A 14,774-nucleotide genomic window follows, 5' to 3' on the forward strand; every position below is an offset into this window, starting at 1 on the left:
TTATATGGTTTGAAACAGGCTTCTCGACAATGGTACTCTAAGCTTAGTACAGCCCTTAAGTCAAGAGGATACATTCAATCTTTAAATGATTATTCTTTATTCCACAAGACTTCCGGCTGCTCACATGTTTTTATAGCTGTCTATGTGGACGATATCTTGATCACTGGTGACAATAAAGCAGAAATTAATTCTCTCAAATCTTTCCTGGATGATGTCTTCAAGAACAAAGACCTTGGGAACTTACATTATTTCTTAGGTCTGGAATTCACTACAGTCTCTTATGGTATAGCAATTACTCAATCCAAATACATTTATGATCTGTTGAGTGAGTTTCATTGTCAAGACAAACCAGTTGTGTCTACTCCTCTTAACAACAATGTTAAACTCTTGGCTGATGTTGGGGTTCCTTTATCTGATCCCACTCCTTATAGAAGGCTCGTTGGTAAGCTTAATTTTTTGACACACACAAGACCAGATATATGTTTTGCCATCCAGCACTTGAGTCAGTTTCTCTCTTCTCCCACTGATCTTCATTGGCAAGGTGCTATACATGTTCTACAATATCTGTCCAAATCACCATCACAAGGGATATTGTTAAATTCTGCTCCCAATTACTCTTTAATGGCATATTGTGATGCTGATTGGGCAGCGTGTCCACATTCTAGGAGGTCTGTCAGTGGATATGTTGTTTTCCTTGGTGGTAGCTTGATCTCATGGAAGTCGAAAAAGCAACAAACTGTCTCTCTTTCTTCGGCAGAGGCAGAATATAGATCCTTACGAAGGTTAACTGCAGAATTGGCATGGCTAACAAGACTTCTTACTGAATTAAATGTGCCTGATATCACACCCATTCCTGTGAAGTGTGACAGCCAGGCTGCTATACATATAGCTAAGAATCCTGTTTTCCACGAGCGGACTAAACACATCGATCTCGACTGTCATTTTGTACGTGAGCAACTACAGGCTGGTCTGATTACTCTATCCCATGTTCCTACTACTGAACAGCCAGCTGATGTTTTTACTAAGTCTCTTTCTGGCACACTTCATCATCAGCTCATGCACAAGTTGGGTGTGTCTACTTCAACACCCTCCAACTTGAGGGGGGATGTTGGAATAACTTGAGTCAATTACAAGTTTGTTGTATTGTTATTAGCTTTACTTACTGTGTGTATATATAACAATTGTCTTTGTAACTTATTATACATTCATTCATAATATCAATAAAAACTCTCTTTCTATTTACTTCCTCTCTCTAGAATCTTCCTTTATTTTCAAGCTTTCTTGTTATAACATCAATGGCTTCCTTCATCAATGGTTTCCTTCAGATACTAAGCTAGTAAAAATATAAATAAGAAAAAGCCGATACTAAGCTAGTAAAAAGTATAAATAAGTAAAAACCGACACTAAAACAGTACTTATTAATTACAGACCGCTAATTCCTTATCACCGCTCCGTCCTTGTCAAACAAGAAGAACAGCGTGGCCTCACATAAGATTGTTTGTTTGGGAAAAATCCATAATGTTAGCTGTTTTAACAATAATGTAGCAGCCAGTCTTATTTAGGACGGCATTATCCGTTTTAAGTTTAAAACGGATCAAATATCATCCCACATAGATATATAAAAAAGGATAATGATACGGCGCCACCCGGTGGCGCCCAATCTCGATACCACCTTCTTATATGCACCCTATATTATTGTGGTCCCCATCATATGTTTGTGATATACTCATTATTATTGGGACCCCCACTTATTGTATATGAGAGGGTGGCGTCGAGATTGGGGCAAAAGGGATTTTCTATAGGATAATGATACGACGCCACCCGGTGCATCCCACATGGGTATATTTGACTCGTCTTAACCTTAAAATGGTTAATGCCTATCTTAAAGATTTTGTCCTATATAATGGAGTCATTCTATCTTTTCATTTGGCAGAGACAAAAGAGTACTATAGCCAAAGAATTAAGAATTTACTGTGTTTTAGTGAGTTTTGCTTTGGTACAAGGCCAATCTCACGGTTTTTGACGAACAAGGGGTCGGATATAGGTAACGTTTCACCGTCCCTACAGAAAGAAGCTTCCTCGCTCTAGGTATGTCGCTACTCAAACAATATATGGTATTTACCAATTATTATGCTTAAAAGGTCTAGAGGGTATTAGTTTGCCCTAGTTGAACTATATCACTCCTTTTACAACTTAGTTTCCTTTTACATTATTTAGCGATTGGCATCTTGTTGCTTGTAGGTAGGAGATTTGTTGTTAATCTTTCAACAAATTACATGTGGAGATCGACTTTTATTTCCCAAAATACTGTTGTGCGGAACCGTTGGTATTTCTTGTTGGGCCTTTGATGCGTCAGTGTTCATGGTGCATAATAGTACGATATTATTCGCTTTGGGCCAAATCTTTACCCAGGAACCGGCGTAGAAATTGCATAACACATGGGCTACGCTATGGCCAAAAACCAACAAATAATGCTAAAACTAATGTGCCCTTGTGGAATTTGAACCGTAATAGTCTTGTTTAGAAAGTGAAGCTCTAACCATGCATTCAGATGTTAGAAGATTATTCCTAATATTAAGTACCAATAACAAATTATTTATGAAATTTGAGGGTAGGCAAGTGCCCTCCCATTCCCCCTCGAAATCCGCACTTACCCTCATCACGAATTTAGTTTTGGACTCATTTTCAAAGGTCACGTTCACTAAAAATGATTTTCCATCTTTACACCATCAACGTGATACATGAGTTTACACGCTAACAAATACTCTAAAACTAACGCAACTATCTTGTACTACCTTGTAGCACTAATCTTGTCCTATACAACATAAAAAGTCCTTGCAAACATAGTAGAAATGGAAGTTGAAAAGGTTTTTCATATGAAAAAAGGCGTTGGTCATACCAGTTATGCAAGGAACTCTCTATTGCAGGTCTACTCCTTCTCCCTCTCCTTTATTGTCTTTCATTCTCTAACTCTTTATATTCCTTCTGCCTCGATCGGTCATTTATTTACCTTTTTATATAGCGATACTTTTAATAAGTGATTTGAACATCCATATCCATTAAAAACCACTTGTCATTCTATGACATAACCATAAATAGTCATCTCTCATCTCCTTTAGTGTTTGTGTCAAAATCAAAGTTAAACAAATAACCGATATCATATCCATATTATCACTACGGTCGTTACTAACCTTAAAAACTACTCCCTCTCTCCCGGTCATTTGTTGTCTTTTTTCATTTTGAGGTGTCTCAGTCATTTGTTGTCCTTTCTATTTTAAGAAAGAATTTAATGAGTAATTTGATCATTCACACTCAATTCATTCCACTTGTCATTTAGTAATTGCCCCCTCCCTTTTCTTTGGTCTTTGTGCCAAAACCAAAGGACAACAAATGACCGGGACGGAGGGAATAATAAACATCTCTTTTATAAATATTTTTGCCAAAGTCTCTTATTAAAATTAGGTTTAGTCTTTTTGCCCCAAGCTAAGTCTCTTATTTTGCATTGACCCTCAAATCTCAATCATTTAATTTGGTTTGTAACAGAGAGCAATAATAACACAGGCAGGTCCGATAATCGACGAAAGTACAAGGCAAGTCTATGATACCTTAAGGCCAGAATGTCTTATGATGGCAGACATGGGTTGTTCTTCAGGGCCAACTGCATTACTAGCAGTCTCACGAATGATTGACGTAATTGAAGACGCTAGCCGGAGCATAAACCGACAATTCCCTCAATTCGGGGTCTTTCTTAATGATCTCCCTGGAAACGACTTCAATACCTTATTCAGCATGCTCCCAAGTTTTGAACAGGCAGCAGAAGAAGGAAATGAAAACAGGCTCAGGCTTTGTTCTGTGTCGGGAATACCCAAGTCATTTTACGGAAGAGTCTTTCCTGACAAGTTTCTTCATTTTGTTCACTGCTCTAATTGTGTTCACTGGCTTTCGCAGGTAAACAAAAACCCTTTAGGGTGGGGTTTCGACAATACCTGCATCTTAACCATTAGGCTAAGATCTCTTCGGTAAAGTTCTGTTATTTGAAATGGTAGGTACCAAGCGGGTTGGTGAACAAAAACGGAGAAGCACTGAACAAAGGGAACATATGCATAGCAAAAACAAGCCCTCCAGAGATATACATAGCATATTATGCACAATTTAAGAGGGATTTTACGTTGTTTTTAAGGTCGCGTTCAAGGGAAATTGTCTTCGGTGGTGGCATGGTCTTGGTAATCCTGGGTAGCATTGATAGTCACGACCCTGACTTGGTGTACGAGTTGTTTGGCTCTACCCTTCATGACATGGTTTTAGAGGTTATTATAACTTTTAATCTATTGTTTAACAATTTACGTAATACTTCATCCGCTTAATTCATTTGCTTACATTTGATTAAAATAACATTCATAGTTTATAAAATATAAACAAATAACTCAGACAGAGAAAATATTTTCTTTGAAAGAGAGATTTGCAAATCGATCTACAAGATAAAATTAATTCAATTAACTATATGCTTCAATAATAAGAATTTAGAGAGATTATAACTACTCCTATATGAATTATCAACAGGGTTTGATTGAGGAGGAAAAATTGGACAACTTCAACTTACCCTTATATTCTCCAACAGTTGACGAGGTTAGAAAATTAGTCGAGGTTGAAGGATCGTTTGCTCTTAACAAACTCGAAACAATTACAGTTGATTGGGGCGTAGATACCTCTCAAAACCTTGACACCCAAGCAGAGTTTGTAGCTAAGACCTTAAGAGCAGTGATAGAACCTTTACTTACAATTGCATTTGGTCATGCTGTTATGGATGATTTGTTTCTATTGTTCGAAACACGTGTCAAGGCACGAATGGCGGAAAAAAGAAGTGAATACGTTAACATTGTGGTATCATTGACCAAGAAAGAGTAGTACTTCTTTCTTTTTAAAATCTTTGCCAGATTTATCATCAAATGTTCTAAAATTACACAAATATTCCATTTGTTTACCTATTCTATTTCAAGGTGTCTTATTTATTTGCCTATCTTTCTATTTAATAGATAATTTGATCACTTACATAAAATATCCAGCTTTGTCTACTTGTCATTTAGCAAGAATATTTACAAATGATCCCCTCCACTAGGCCTTGACGCCAAAACCAAAAGTAAAAATTGACTAAGACGGAGGGAGTATCGGAGATTTGTTAGTATTTATCTCAAGATACAATGTAGATGTTGTCGATGTACTCATATATAAGATGGTCATATCCTTACTCAGTATCATTTCAAGACTAAAACAATTGTCTGTTTAATTTGTTGTGTGGAAGCGTTGATACCTTTTGTTGGGCATTTGTTGTACCGATGTCCGTGATCGATAATAATATGATATTGTCCGCTTTTGGGTTCAAGCTCAAGCGGTTATCTAAATCTTGGATTTGGCCGAAAGCGGACTGGTAATTAGTTTTTAAACCGCACATGCACGGTGTTATTGGTAGCACTTATGAGTCGAATCCATAGGTAGACAAATGACTGAGAAATTACGATTTAGTTTGCATATTAACCTTATACGTCGTCAATGACAAACTTGCCGACATTTCATCTTCGCATTTGATTGCTTAATAAATGTATAGTCAATTTCATCCACTAATTCTTCATTTATTTTTTGTCGATTCGTATCTCGTTGTGTGGGGGAGATTGACAGTTAATTTCCCAACCATCTTATACTATGTACCGATAATCGATCCTATCACAACATCCCACTCGTTGGCCGTTGCTGCAAAAACGTAAGAGAAAAGAGAGATACTACTAAAGATATGGAAATTGAAAAGGTTCTTCATATGAATAAAGGCGTCGACGACACTAGCTATGCAACGAACTCTCTTATTCAGGTGACGTCCCTCCTCCGTCTAATTGCATGCAGGAGAGATTTGTTTTACGTTTAAATTGCATTAACAATCATTTGCTCATACTATCATTATGGCCTGAGCCTATGTCTTCTAGACTTTAAGCATGTCACTCTCGGCTGGCTTATCTAGTATATACAACTTTTTTATGAATTCCTCCCTTTCAAATTATGAGTTATGACAAATTTAGAAATTTAGAACATCACCCAACAAAACCCTAAAATCTCAAGCTTTTGATGTGTAACAGAGAACAGTAACAACACAGGCCGGACCGATAATAGAAGAAAGCATAAAGGAAGTCTATACTACCTTAAGGCCAGAATGCTTTATGATGGCGGACATGGGTTGTTCTTCTGGGCCAAATGCTTTCCTACTAGTCTCGAGAATCATAGACATAATTGACGAGGCTAGCTGGGGTATAAATCGACAATGCCCTCAATTCGGAGTGTTCTTAAATGATCTACCTGGAAATGATTTTAATGGCTTGTTTAACCAGCTGTCGAGTTTTGAAAAGGACTTAGAAGAAGGTAAAGGAAGGAGTTTCGGACCTTGTTTTGTGTCGGGAGTCGCCAAGTCGTTTTATGGAAGAGTCTTTCCTGACAAATTTCTTCATTTTGTTCACTCCTCTTACAGTCTTCATTGGCTTTCTCAGGTAAACGAATTTTTTTAATTTGACGGTCTCACAAATTCTACTCTTATGAGAATTTTTAATAGATATAAAAGTTAGACCTCAACCATTATCTTAGGGTTCTGGTTGAAATGGTTAATTCAACATGGTAACAGAGCGAGCTATTATATTTATTCCTATTACTCGTAAGTGAAGTCATGTTAATGAGATGGCAGGTACCAAGAGGATTAGTGAACGAAAATGGAGAAGCGTTGAACAAAGGAAACATATGCGTAGCAAAAACAAGCCCTCCAGAAGTCCATAAGGCATACTATGAGCAATTTAAGAGGGACTTCACGTTGTTTTTAAGGTCACGTTCGAGGGAAATGGTCTTTGGTGGTCGCATGGTCTTAATATATTTGGGTTGTTCTAATAGTAATGAACCTGACTCGTTAATGGAGTTGCTTGGCTCTACCCTCCACGACATGGTTTTAGAGGTATTACTATTAAGCTTTGAGGAATATTGCATCTGATTATTATATGATATTGAATGAATGTGTCCTTGAATGAATACAACCTATGCTATTTATACATGTACAAATGAATGGCAGGAAATAAAGTAATAAGCTGATATATGACCCTTTTGCACCCTTTTTCCCTTCTATTTTCATGCATTTCGACTCCATTTGAGTCGGTTTTGTACTTCCTTTCTCTAATTTCTTGTCCCGATTCCCTTTACTATGACACTGTGGCCCCTTGCAGAAATTGAGGCGGGAACGGGCGAAATGAAGCTAGGAAGACGGGATTACTAAGCTACGCATGAAAGATGAAGGAAAACATGCTGAGAGTATCCCTAGCCGGTAGGGGTGATGGCTGGCCAATTTACCGGGAGTACGTATATATGGAAATGAAGGAAGAAGCAAGGAAGGAGCATCCCAGTAGGTGGCGCTAGCTAGCCACCGGGGAAAACGCATGAGCTGAGGAAACACATGAAATGAAGAAAGTTACAGGAATCTCCCAGCCGGTCAAATGACCGGCAGCCGGCCAGCCGACTGAGAGTTCCCCCAAAGGCTAAAGTCAAGTCCAAAGTCAAAGGCGTCCCAGCCGGTCAGGGACCGGCAGCCGGTCGACCGGTCAAGCCTACCTGATGACTTCCAAAGTTTGTTTAAACTTCCAGAGATCTCCCAACCGGCCAGAGGACCGGCGGCCGGTTGACCGGCCGGGAGTGCAAATACGTGTTTCAAAAGCCCATTCCAAATTCTATCCTAATCCTTGTGGAAACTATAAATACCCCCTCTTAAACCCTTTTGTACACACAACCCTAGATCCAGAATATTTCCCCTTTGTTAATCTCTTTGTTAATCTTTCCTTAATTAGAGAAGTTCTTCAATTAATTAGTAATTGAATTTGGGTTTGTAAGAAGATTGAAGGTTCTCCTTCTTTATTATTTCTATCCAAATTCCTCTTTTGCTATTGAGTTGGTATTAATTCTCTCCCTATTATCATTTGTTTACATTTTGTTCTTCCTTTAAGTTTGTTTGATTGTTTATGTTAATATTGTTGTTGTTGTTGGTTTGTTGTTGTTGTTTTCATCATTGTTCATCTTTTTATTGTTTATCTTTTCTTTGATTCTCTTTCCTTTGTTCATCTTTTGCTAGTTGTCCTCAAAGACTTAATCTTTGAGTTGATTGGGTTAAAGATTGTGTCTTTTAGTTTAACCAACTTTGTTATTAGATTAATTTATCTTTCTTTACAACTATTGTTGGATTGTTGCATGTTTAGTAGTAGGATTCATCTTCTCACCATGTTTATGACCAAAGTTTCCATCTTTATTGTCTATTTTGCAATTAGGACCATGATTAGTGAGTAGTCTTCCACTAGGGCTCGATTTGACCCAACATGAGTAATTTCACTAATTGAATCTCATAAAGGTTAATTATTTGGGGAAATTGGTGAGGGTAGTTTGGAGGAATGATTTGGGTTTATGGATTGATTTTTGGGTAGTGTTGACTTACGACCCTTGTCCACCAACGAGAGTTGGTTAGGTTGTGATTTGGATACCCGAGATTTGACCCTATTGTTAACCTTGGTTGAGACCGAAAGGGAGAACCGGGGTAGGACACCTCTAAACTAGCGTTTGAAATCGACCCTCGAGAGAGGGAGTGGGATGACCCGGAAATTGATGGGGCTTAATGACCTTAGCAAATATTGGACTACCTTGGGAAAATGCATGTTTTTGGGGTAGTCGGGTATTGAGTTAGGGATTCCGACCTTCGAACCCGAGAGGGGGGTTGGTGGGTAGTACTAGTGTCCTATTTCGAACCCGAGAGAGGGGTCTTAGGCGAATTAGAGCCGTCACCTCCTCACCTAGCTACCCTTATGATTAGCCTAGAGATTTAATTGTGTGAAGTTACGAATTGTTTGGGAAGAACCGAGTCTTAGGTTTTTAATCTATTTGATTTACAACTTTTCATTTTATCTTGCTCATTCACCTATTTCTTATTTAGTTTGTTTTCTCTTGTTGTTGGTAGTTCTAGTATAATCATTTTCATCCCTTATTGCCGACTTAGCTAAACGATAGGATTAGAACAATTAGTAGTCTTTTCAACTCCTTGTGGGATCGACCCTTAATAGTGTACAACGATAAAATCGTGCACTTGCGAGGTATAGCTTGATACCATCAAGTTTTTGGCGCCGTTGCCGGGGAGTTCGGCTAGATATTAATTGTTTTCGTTCTTGTTTAGACTAAGTCTTTTGTGTTACTAATCCCTCTCTTAAGTATGTAGGGATTTTTGCATGGTTAGGAGAGCTCGAAGAGGTCAACCAATTCGTCCGATTGACCACGAGATCGAAGCTACCGCAAGAAGACTAAATTCAATCCGTAGAAGAGGGCTTATAGAAACACCAATTCCTCAAGAAAATTTAGTAATTGAGGACCTTCGAGAAGAACCACGTGCTTTTGAAACTTTCGATAATCCTTTTGCAACACCGGAAACGGAAGTAACAATGGCCGCGGTTCCTATGCGAGATAACTTGGCTCCGAAAAAGGTGGTGAATCCGAGTATTGTCTAGCCACCTATTCAAGCCAACAATTTTGATGTGAAAGCCACCTTGCTTCAACTTGTCCAAGGGAACCAATTCGGAGGGGGAGCCACCGAAAACCCCAACGAGCATCTCAACGAGTTCTTGGATAGTTGTGACATGTTCAAGGCCAATGGAGTGACGGAGGATGTCGTACGCCTTAAGCTTTTCCCTTACTCCTTGAGGGGAAGTGCCAAGGAGTGGCTTAAAAGTTGTGAACCCGACTCTCTTCGGACTTAGGACGACGTCTCTAAGGCTTTCCTAAACAAGTATTTCCCACCCCAACGAACCACAAGAATCAAGAGTGAGCTCCAAGGCTTCACCCAACAAGAAGATGAGACCCTTTATGAAGCATGGGAGAGGTACAAGGGCCTCCAAAGGCTATGTCCTCACCACGGTATTGGGGATGATGAGCTCATCAACAATTTCTATGAAGGGTTAAACAATGAGATGAAGATGAACCTTGATTCCGGCTCGGGGAAGGGAGCATTGGATAAGATAGATCACAAGATGGCGAAAGAGCTTATTGAAGAAATGGCTTCTCGTACCTTTCATTGGAACAATGATAGGCACAAGAGGAAAGGGAAGTCAACGGTCGAATCGGCCAACAATGTGGAGGTAAAAGAGATGATAGAAGAGCTTAAGAAACAAGTTGCCTTGATGAGCTCAAGCAAAACATCTAGCAATTCTTCTATGAGGAACCAAGTCTATAGTTGTGAGCTTTGTGGAGACCAAGGACACCCACCCAATGAGTGTCCTTTGGTGGTTGGAGATGGCAATGGTATGGAGCAAGTGAACGGGATATGGGAGTCTAGTCCGGCCAAGCAAGCATTTAACAACAACCAATATCACCCCGGGATGAGAGCCCACCCAAACTTCTCCTATGGCTCTCAAAATGTCCAAAACCCAACCTTCCAACAAAAGTCACAACAACCAAACTTTCAAACTCAAAAACAAAACACAACATTCAATCAAGGTCCACCGGGTTTCCAAGGAAGAACCTTCCAACCAAGACAACAACAATTTCAACCACTCAACCCACCAAACAACCCGCCTTTCCAACAAAACACCCAACCTTTCCAACAAAACACCCAACCAAAGTCAAGCTTGGAACTCATGATGGAACAATTGATGACTTCCCAAAACCAACTTGTCAATACTCAAACACAATTCATCAACCATTCCACTCAAAAACATGACGAGACAACCTCATCCATCAACCAACTTAGGACCCAAATGCAAGCTTCTCAACGGATGACGGACAACCAAATCTCCCAATTGGCTACCCAAATGAGCCAACTACAAGCCTCCCAAGGGAAATTCCCGGGTAAAACCGAGGAAAATCCGAAAACCATGAATGCTATCCACTTGAGGAGTGGTAGAGATTTGGAAGACCGGGAATTTGTCAAGAAGAGGAAGAGTAGTAGACCGGGTGATGTCGTTGAACCTCAAATTGTGGTTGAACCTCCTAAGGTAATTGAAGAAAAGGAGGGAGAAGATGAACTTGTGGAAGTTGTTGTGGAAACTCCAAAAGTGATTGATGAACCAACAAGGGTGGTTGAAGAGCCTCAACAACAAGTTGTAAGAACTTATGTGCCACCAATTCCTTTTCCACAAAGGTTGGCAAGAGCCAAACTTGAACAAAAGTATGGGAAGTTCATGGACATGATGAAGGGTATCAACATTACCATGCCTTTCATTGATGCCGTAAAGGAGATTCCAAGCTATGGAAAGTTCTTGAAGGAGCTCATCTCAAACAAAAACTCTTTGAGCCCGACAACTACGGTGAACTTATCCAAGGAGTGTAGTGCAATTCTTATGAATGAGGCTCCTCAAAAGCTTGAAGACCCGGGGAGCTTTTCCATACCTTGTAAGATTGGGACCGTGCATATTGAGAGAGCCTTGTGTGATTTGGGGGCAAGCATTAGTCTTATGCCCCTCAAAATTTTCAAGAAATTGAAAGGTTATGAGCTTTCACCAACAAGGGTTTCTCTCCAACTTGCGGATAGGTCGGTAAGATACCCAATTGGTCTTGTGGAGGATGTCCCGCTCACGGTGGGGAAACTTGCATTCCCATGTGATTTCTATGTAATGGACATCCCCGAGGACTCAAATATTCCCATCATATTGGGGCGCCCTTGCCTTGCTACGGGGGGTGCCATGATTGATGTGAAGAATGGGAAGCTTTCCTTACAAGTGGGTGAAGATAAGGTTGAATTCTCCTTGAACAAGGCTATGAAAGAGCCTTCGGAAGAAAAGTCTTGTTATATGATTGATGTGGTAGAAAAATGGGTTGATATGAAGAAATTTGATGAAGACAAGGGTTTGCAAGGGTTCCTTGAGGGCAAGGTAAAAGATTGCAACGAGCACCGGGAGTATGCTTTAGCTATGGAAGCAACAATTGAAGAAGACCCGGATAAAGAATTTGAAAGCTTGAGAGGAGATGGTAAAAAGGAGGAGAGATCTACGCCTCCTCAAGTGGAGTTGAAACCTCTTCCCTCTACTCTTAAACATGCTTTCCTTGGCCCTAATGGCAGTTATCCTATTATTGTCAATAGTGCACTCAATGACACCGAACTTCAAAAGTTACTTGATGTTGTGAGAAAATACAAGGATGTCATTGGGTACTCAATTGATGATATCAAGGGGATTAGCCCTTCTTTTTACACCCATCGCATTCATTTGGAGGATGAGAGTGCATCTTCCATTGAGCCTCAACGCCGCCTTAACCCCGCTATGAAAGAAGTGGTTAGGAAGGAGGTGTTGAAACTCTATGATGCAAGCATAATTTACCCTATCTCCGATAGTGCATGGGTGAGCCCGGTGCATGTTGTGCCAAAGAAGGGCGGGGTCACGGTAGTCACCAATGACAAGAATGAGCTAATTCCAACAAGAGTCACAACCGGGTGGAGAATGTGTATAGACTATAGACGCCTCAACAAGGCAACTAGGAAAGACCATTTCCCCCTCTCTTTCCTTGACCAAATGTTGGAAAGACTTGCCCAACACTCTCATTTTTGCTACCTTGATGGGTTTTCGGGATTTTTCCAAATCCCGATTCACCCTAATGACCAAGAAAAGACCACCTTTACGTGCCCGTTTGGCACCTTTGCTTATAGGCGCATGCCCTTTGGGCTTTGCAATGCGCCGACCACATTTCAAAGATGCATGCTAGCTATATTTTCCGAATATGTTGAGAATATCATGGAGGTGTTTATGGACGATTTCTCCGTTGTAGGCACCTCATTTGATGAATGTCTAGCTAATTTGGGTAAGGTCTTGAAAAGATGTCAAGAGAGCGGTCTAGTCTTGAATTGGGAGAAATGTCACTTCATGGTGACATCCGGGGTTGTTTTGGGTCATGTAGTGTCAAGTAAAGGCTTGGAAGTTGATCAAGCCAAGATAGAAGTGATTAAAACTTTACCCCCTCCCACTAATGTCAAAGGAGTTAGAAGTTTTCTTGGGCATGCCGGTTTTTACCGGAGATTTATCAAGGATTTTTCTTTGATTGCCCGACCTTTAACATTGTTGCTTGGAAAAGATGTGCCATTTGAATTTACTAATGAGTGTTTGGATTCTTTTAATAGGTTGAAAGAAGCTCTCTTCACCGCTCCAATTATGCAACCTCCCACTTGGGGAGAACCTTTTGAGTTGATGTGCGATGCTAGTGATGTAGCGGTGGGAGCGGTGCTTGGACAAAAGAAGAATGGTAAACTCCATGCCATATATTATGCAAGCAAAACCTTGGATGAAGCTCAATCACACTACACCACCACCGAAAAGGAGCTTTTGGCGGTCATATATGCCATGAACAAGTTTTGTTCTTACTTGGTGGGTGATATACGATTAATTTACTTCTAATTCCCCTCTTTCTTTTATGCATACCGACTCGTATCGAGTCGGTTTCGGGTGTTTTTCCTTGCATTTTGTGCCCAATGCCCGTACTTGTTACCTTGTGTATCCTTTTGTAGGAAACGATCCAAGTATAGAGAAATTGGGGCAACAAAGGCACCCCATTGCCTTTACATGAAGAAGAGGTGAAGAAATGGTAAACATTGTGTTCGCGGAGACCGTGGCCGGTCTAGCCACCGGCAGAACACACCCCAGAGAATTACTTAAGAAGTTGAAGAAAAGCTGAAGACTGTGTTTTGCCGGTAGGCCGGCTACCGGCCCACCGTTAGAACACAGCTAGAGGATTTAATTGAAGAATTTGGTGAAAAACAAGCTTGACCTCGCTGCCGGTAGGAGCACCGGCAGCCGGTCAACCGGTATTACGCACCACAAAGAAGAAGAAGAAGTCCTGAAGAAGGTGTTTTGCCGGTAGGCCGGAAGCCGGCCCACCGGCAAAACACGAATGCCAGATATTTTAATTCCATGCGCGGTTTTGCCAGTAGGAGCACCGGCCGCCGGTGCACCGGCAAAACGCAGCAGCAGCGAGATTTGGGCTTTTCTCTCTTTTCTTCCTCTTTTCTTCCTAATCTTGTACAAGCCTATAAATACCCCCTCTTAAACCCTTTTGTACACAGAACCCTAGATCCAGAATATTTCCCCTTTCAAGTTTAAAACTTTGTTAATCTTTCCTTAATTAGAGAAGTTCTTCAATTAAATAGTGATTGAATTTGGGTTTGTAAGAAGATTGAAGGTTCTCCTTCTTTATTATTTCTATCCAAATCACTACTACAAATCCAGGCAACTACAACGCCCCTTTAACAACGAATATTCACGAAAATCACAATAAACGTTGTAGAATGCATGGCGCGAATTTTACTAAAATCAATTACAACGGGTATGGTTATAAAAACCGTTGTTATTCGTTTTAACAACGGGTCACACATGAACAACCGTTGTTAATAATTTGGCGCAAAATTGGCGCAAAGTTAGTGAAAAGTAATAACAACGGTTATTTTTGAAACCCGTTGTTAAAACTTATTTAACAACGGGTGTTTTCTACAACCGTTGTTAAAACATATTTCACAACGGTTGTTGTTTAATAACCGTTGTCAATACCTTCCATACTATAAACCACACAAACACAAGTCTGCTGCAGCCACAAAACACAAACCTTAATACACAAACACAAACCCAAAGAAGAAAGCCAAACACAAACACAAAACACACACTTTCTCATCGTCTCTTTCTCTCTTTCTCATCGCCGCTTTATCTTTCTCGCCGTCATCGTTGATTTCATCGTCTCTTTACGTACGTTCTGTA

At 40.2% G+C, this 14,774-nt stretch overlaps 2 protein-coding genes and 1 non-coding gene across 4 annotated transcripts in view; 2 read left to right on the forward strand and 1 right to left on the reverse strand.

Moving 5' to 3' along the window:
• The first annotated feature begins 1,225 nt into the window (after positions 1-1,225).
• LOC141648530 (putative jasmonic acid carboxyl methyltransferase 2) lies at positions 1,226-5,009 on the forward strand. 2 transcript variants are annotated; one of them, XM_074457260.1, is made up of 5 exons: positions 1,226-2,088; positions 2,803-2,927; positions 3,544-3,948; positions 4,047-4,307; positions 4,561-5,009. In XM_074457260.1, the coding sequence occupies exons 2-5, from the start codon at positions 2,853-2,855 to the stop codon at positions 4,903-4,905; spliced, it is 1,086 nt and encodes a 361-aa protein (XP_074313361.1). In that variant the 5' UTR covers positions 1,226-2,088; positions 2,803-2,852; the 3' UTR covers positions 4,906-5,009. The 2 variants fall into 2 exon arrangements, with proteins under 2 accessions (XP_074313361.1, XP_074313362.1); XM_074457261.1 differs by having other exon boundaries at positions 1,226-2,044.
• A 99-nt stretch (positions 5,010-5,108) lies between these two features.
• The window catches only part of LOC141648531 (S-adenosyl-L-methionine:benzoic acid/salicylic acid carboxyl methyltransferase 3-like), a 39,367-nt gene continuing 29,701 nt past the window's right edge, over positions 5,109-14,774 (forward strand). The window contains exons 1-3 of the mRNA XM_074457262.1: positions 5,109-5,860; positions 6,123-6,527; positions 6,719-6,979. Of these exons, the coding sequence (XP_074313363.1) occupies positions 5,786-5,860; positions 6,123-6,527; positions 6,719-6,979 (741 nt within the window). The 5' untranslated portion in view covers positions 5,109-5,785. The remainder of the gene's footprint in view (positions 5,861-6,122; positions 6,528-6,718; positions 6,980-14,774) is intronic.
• Positions 9,858-9,964, reverse strand: LOC141650747 (small nucleolar RNA R71). Its single transcript, XR_012546764.1, has one exon. It is a non-coding gene; the product is annotated as a small nucleolar RNA R71 (small nucleolar RNA).

This window comes from Silene latifolia, chromosome 3, assembly GCF_048544455.1.
Source record: "Silene latifolia isolate original U9 population chromosome 3, ASM4854445v1, whole genome shotgun sequence".
Lineage (NCBI taxonomy): Eukaryota > Viridiplantae > Streptophyta > Magnoliopsida > Caryophyllales > Caryophyllaceae > Silene > Silene latifolia.

Excerpts from the sequence above, each read along its gene's own strand:
- LOC141648530 (XM_074457260.1), top strand. The coding sequence starts at position 2,853 with ATGGAAGTTGAAAAGGTTTTTCATATGAAAAAAGGCGTTGGTCATACC. Across the intron at positions 3,949-4,046 it reads GTGTTCACTGGCTTTCGCAG|GTACCAAGCGGGTTGGTGAA; the intron begins GTAAACAAAAAC and ends TTGAAATGGTAG. Across the intron at positions 4,308-4,560 it reads TTCATGACATGGTTTTAGAG|GGTTTGATTGAGGAGGAAAA; the intron begins GTTATTATAACT and ends AATTATCAACAG.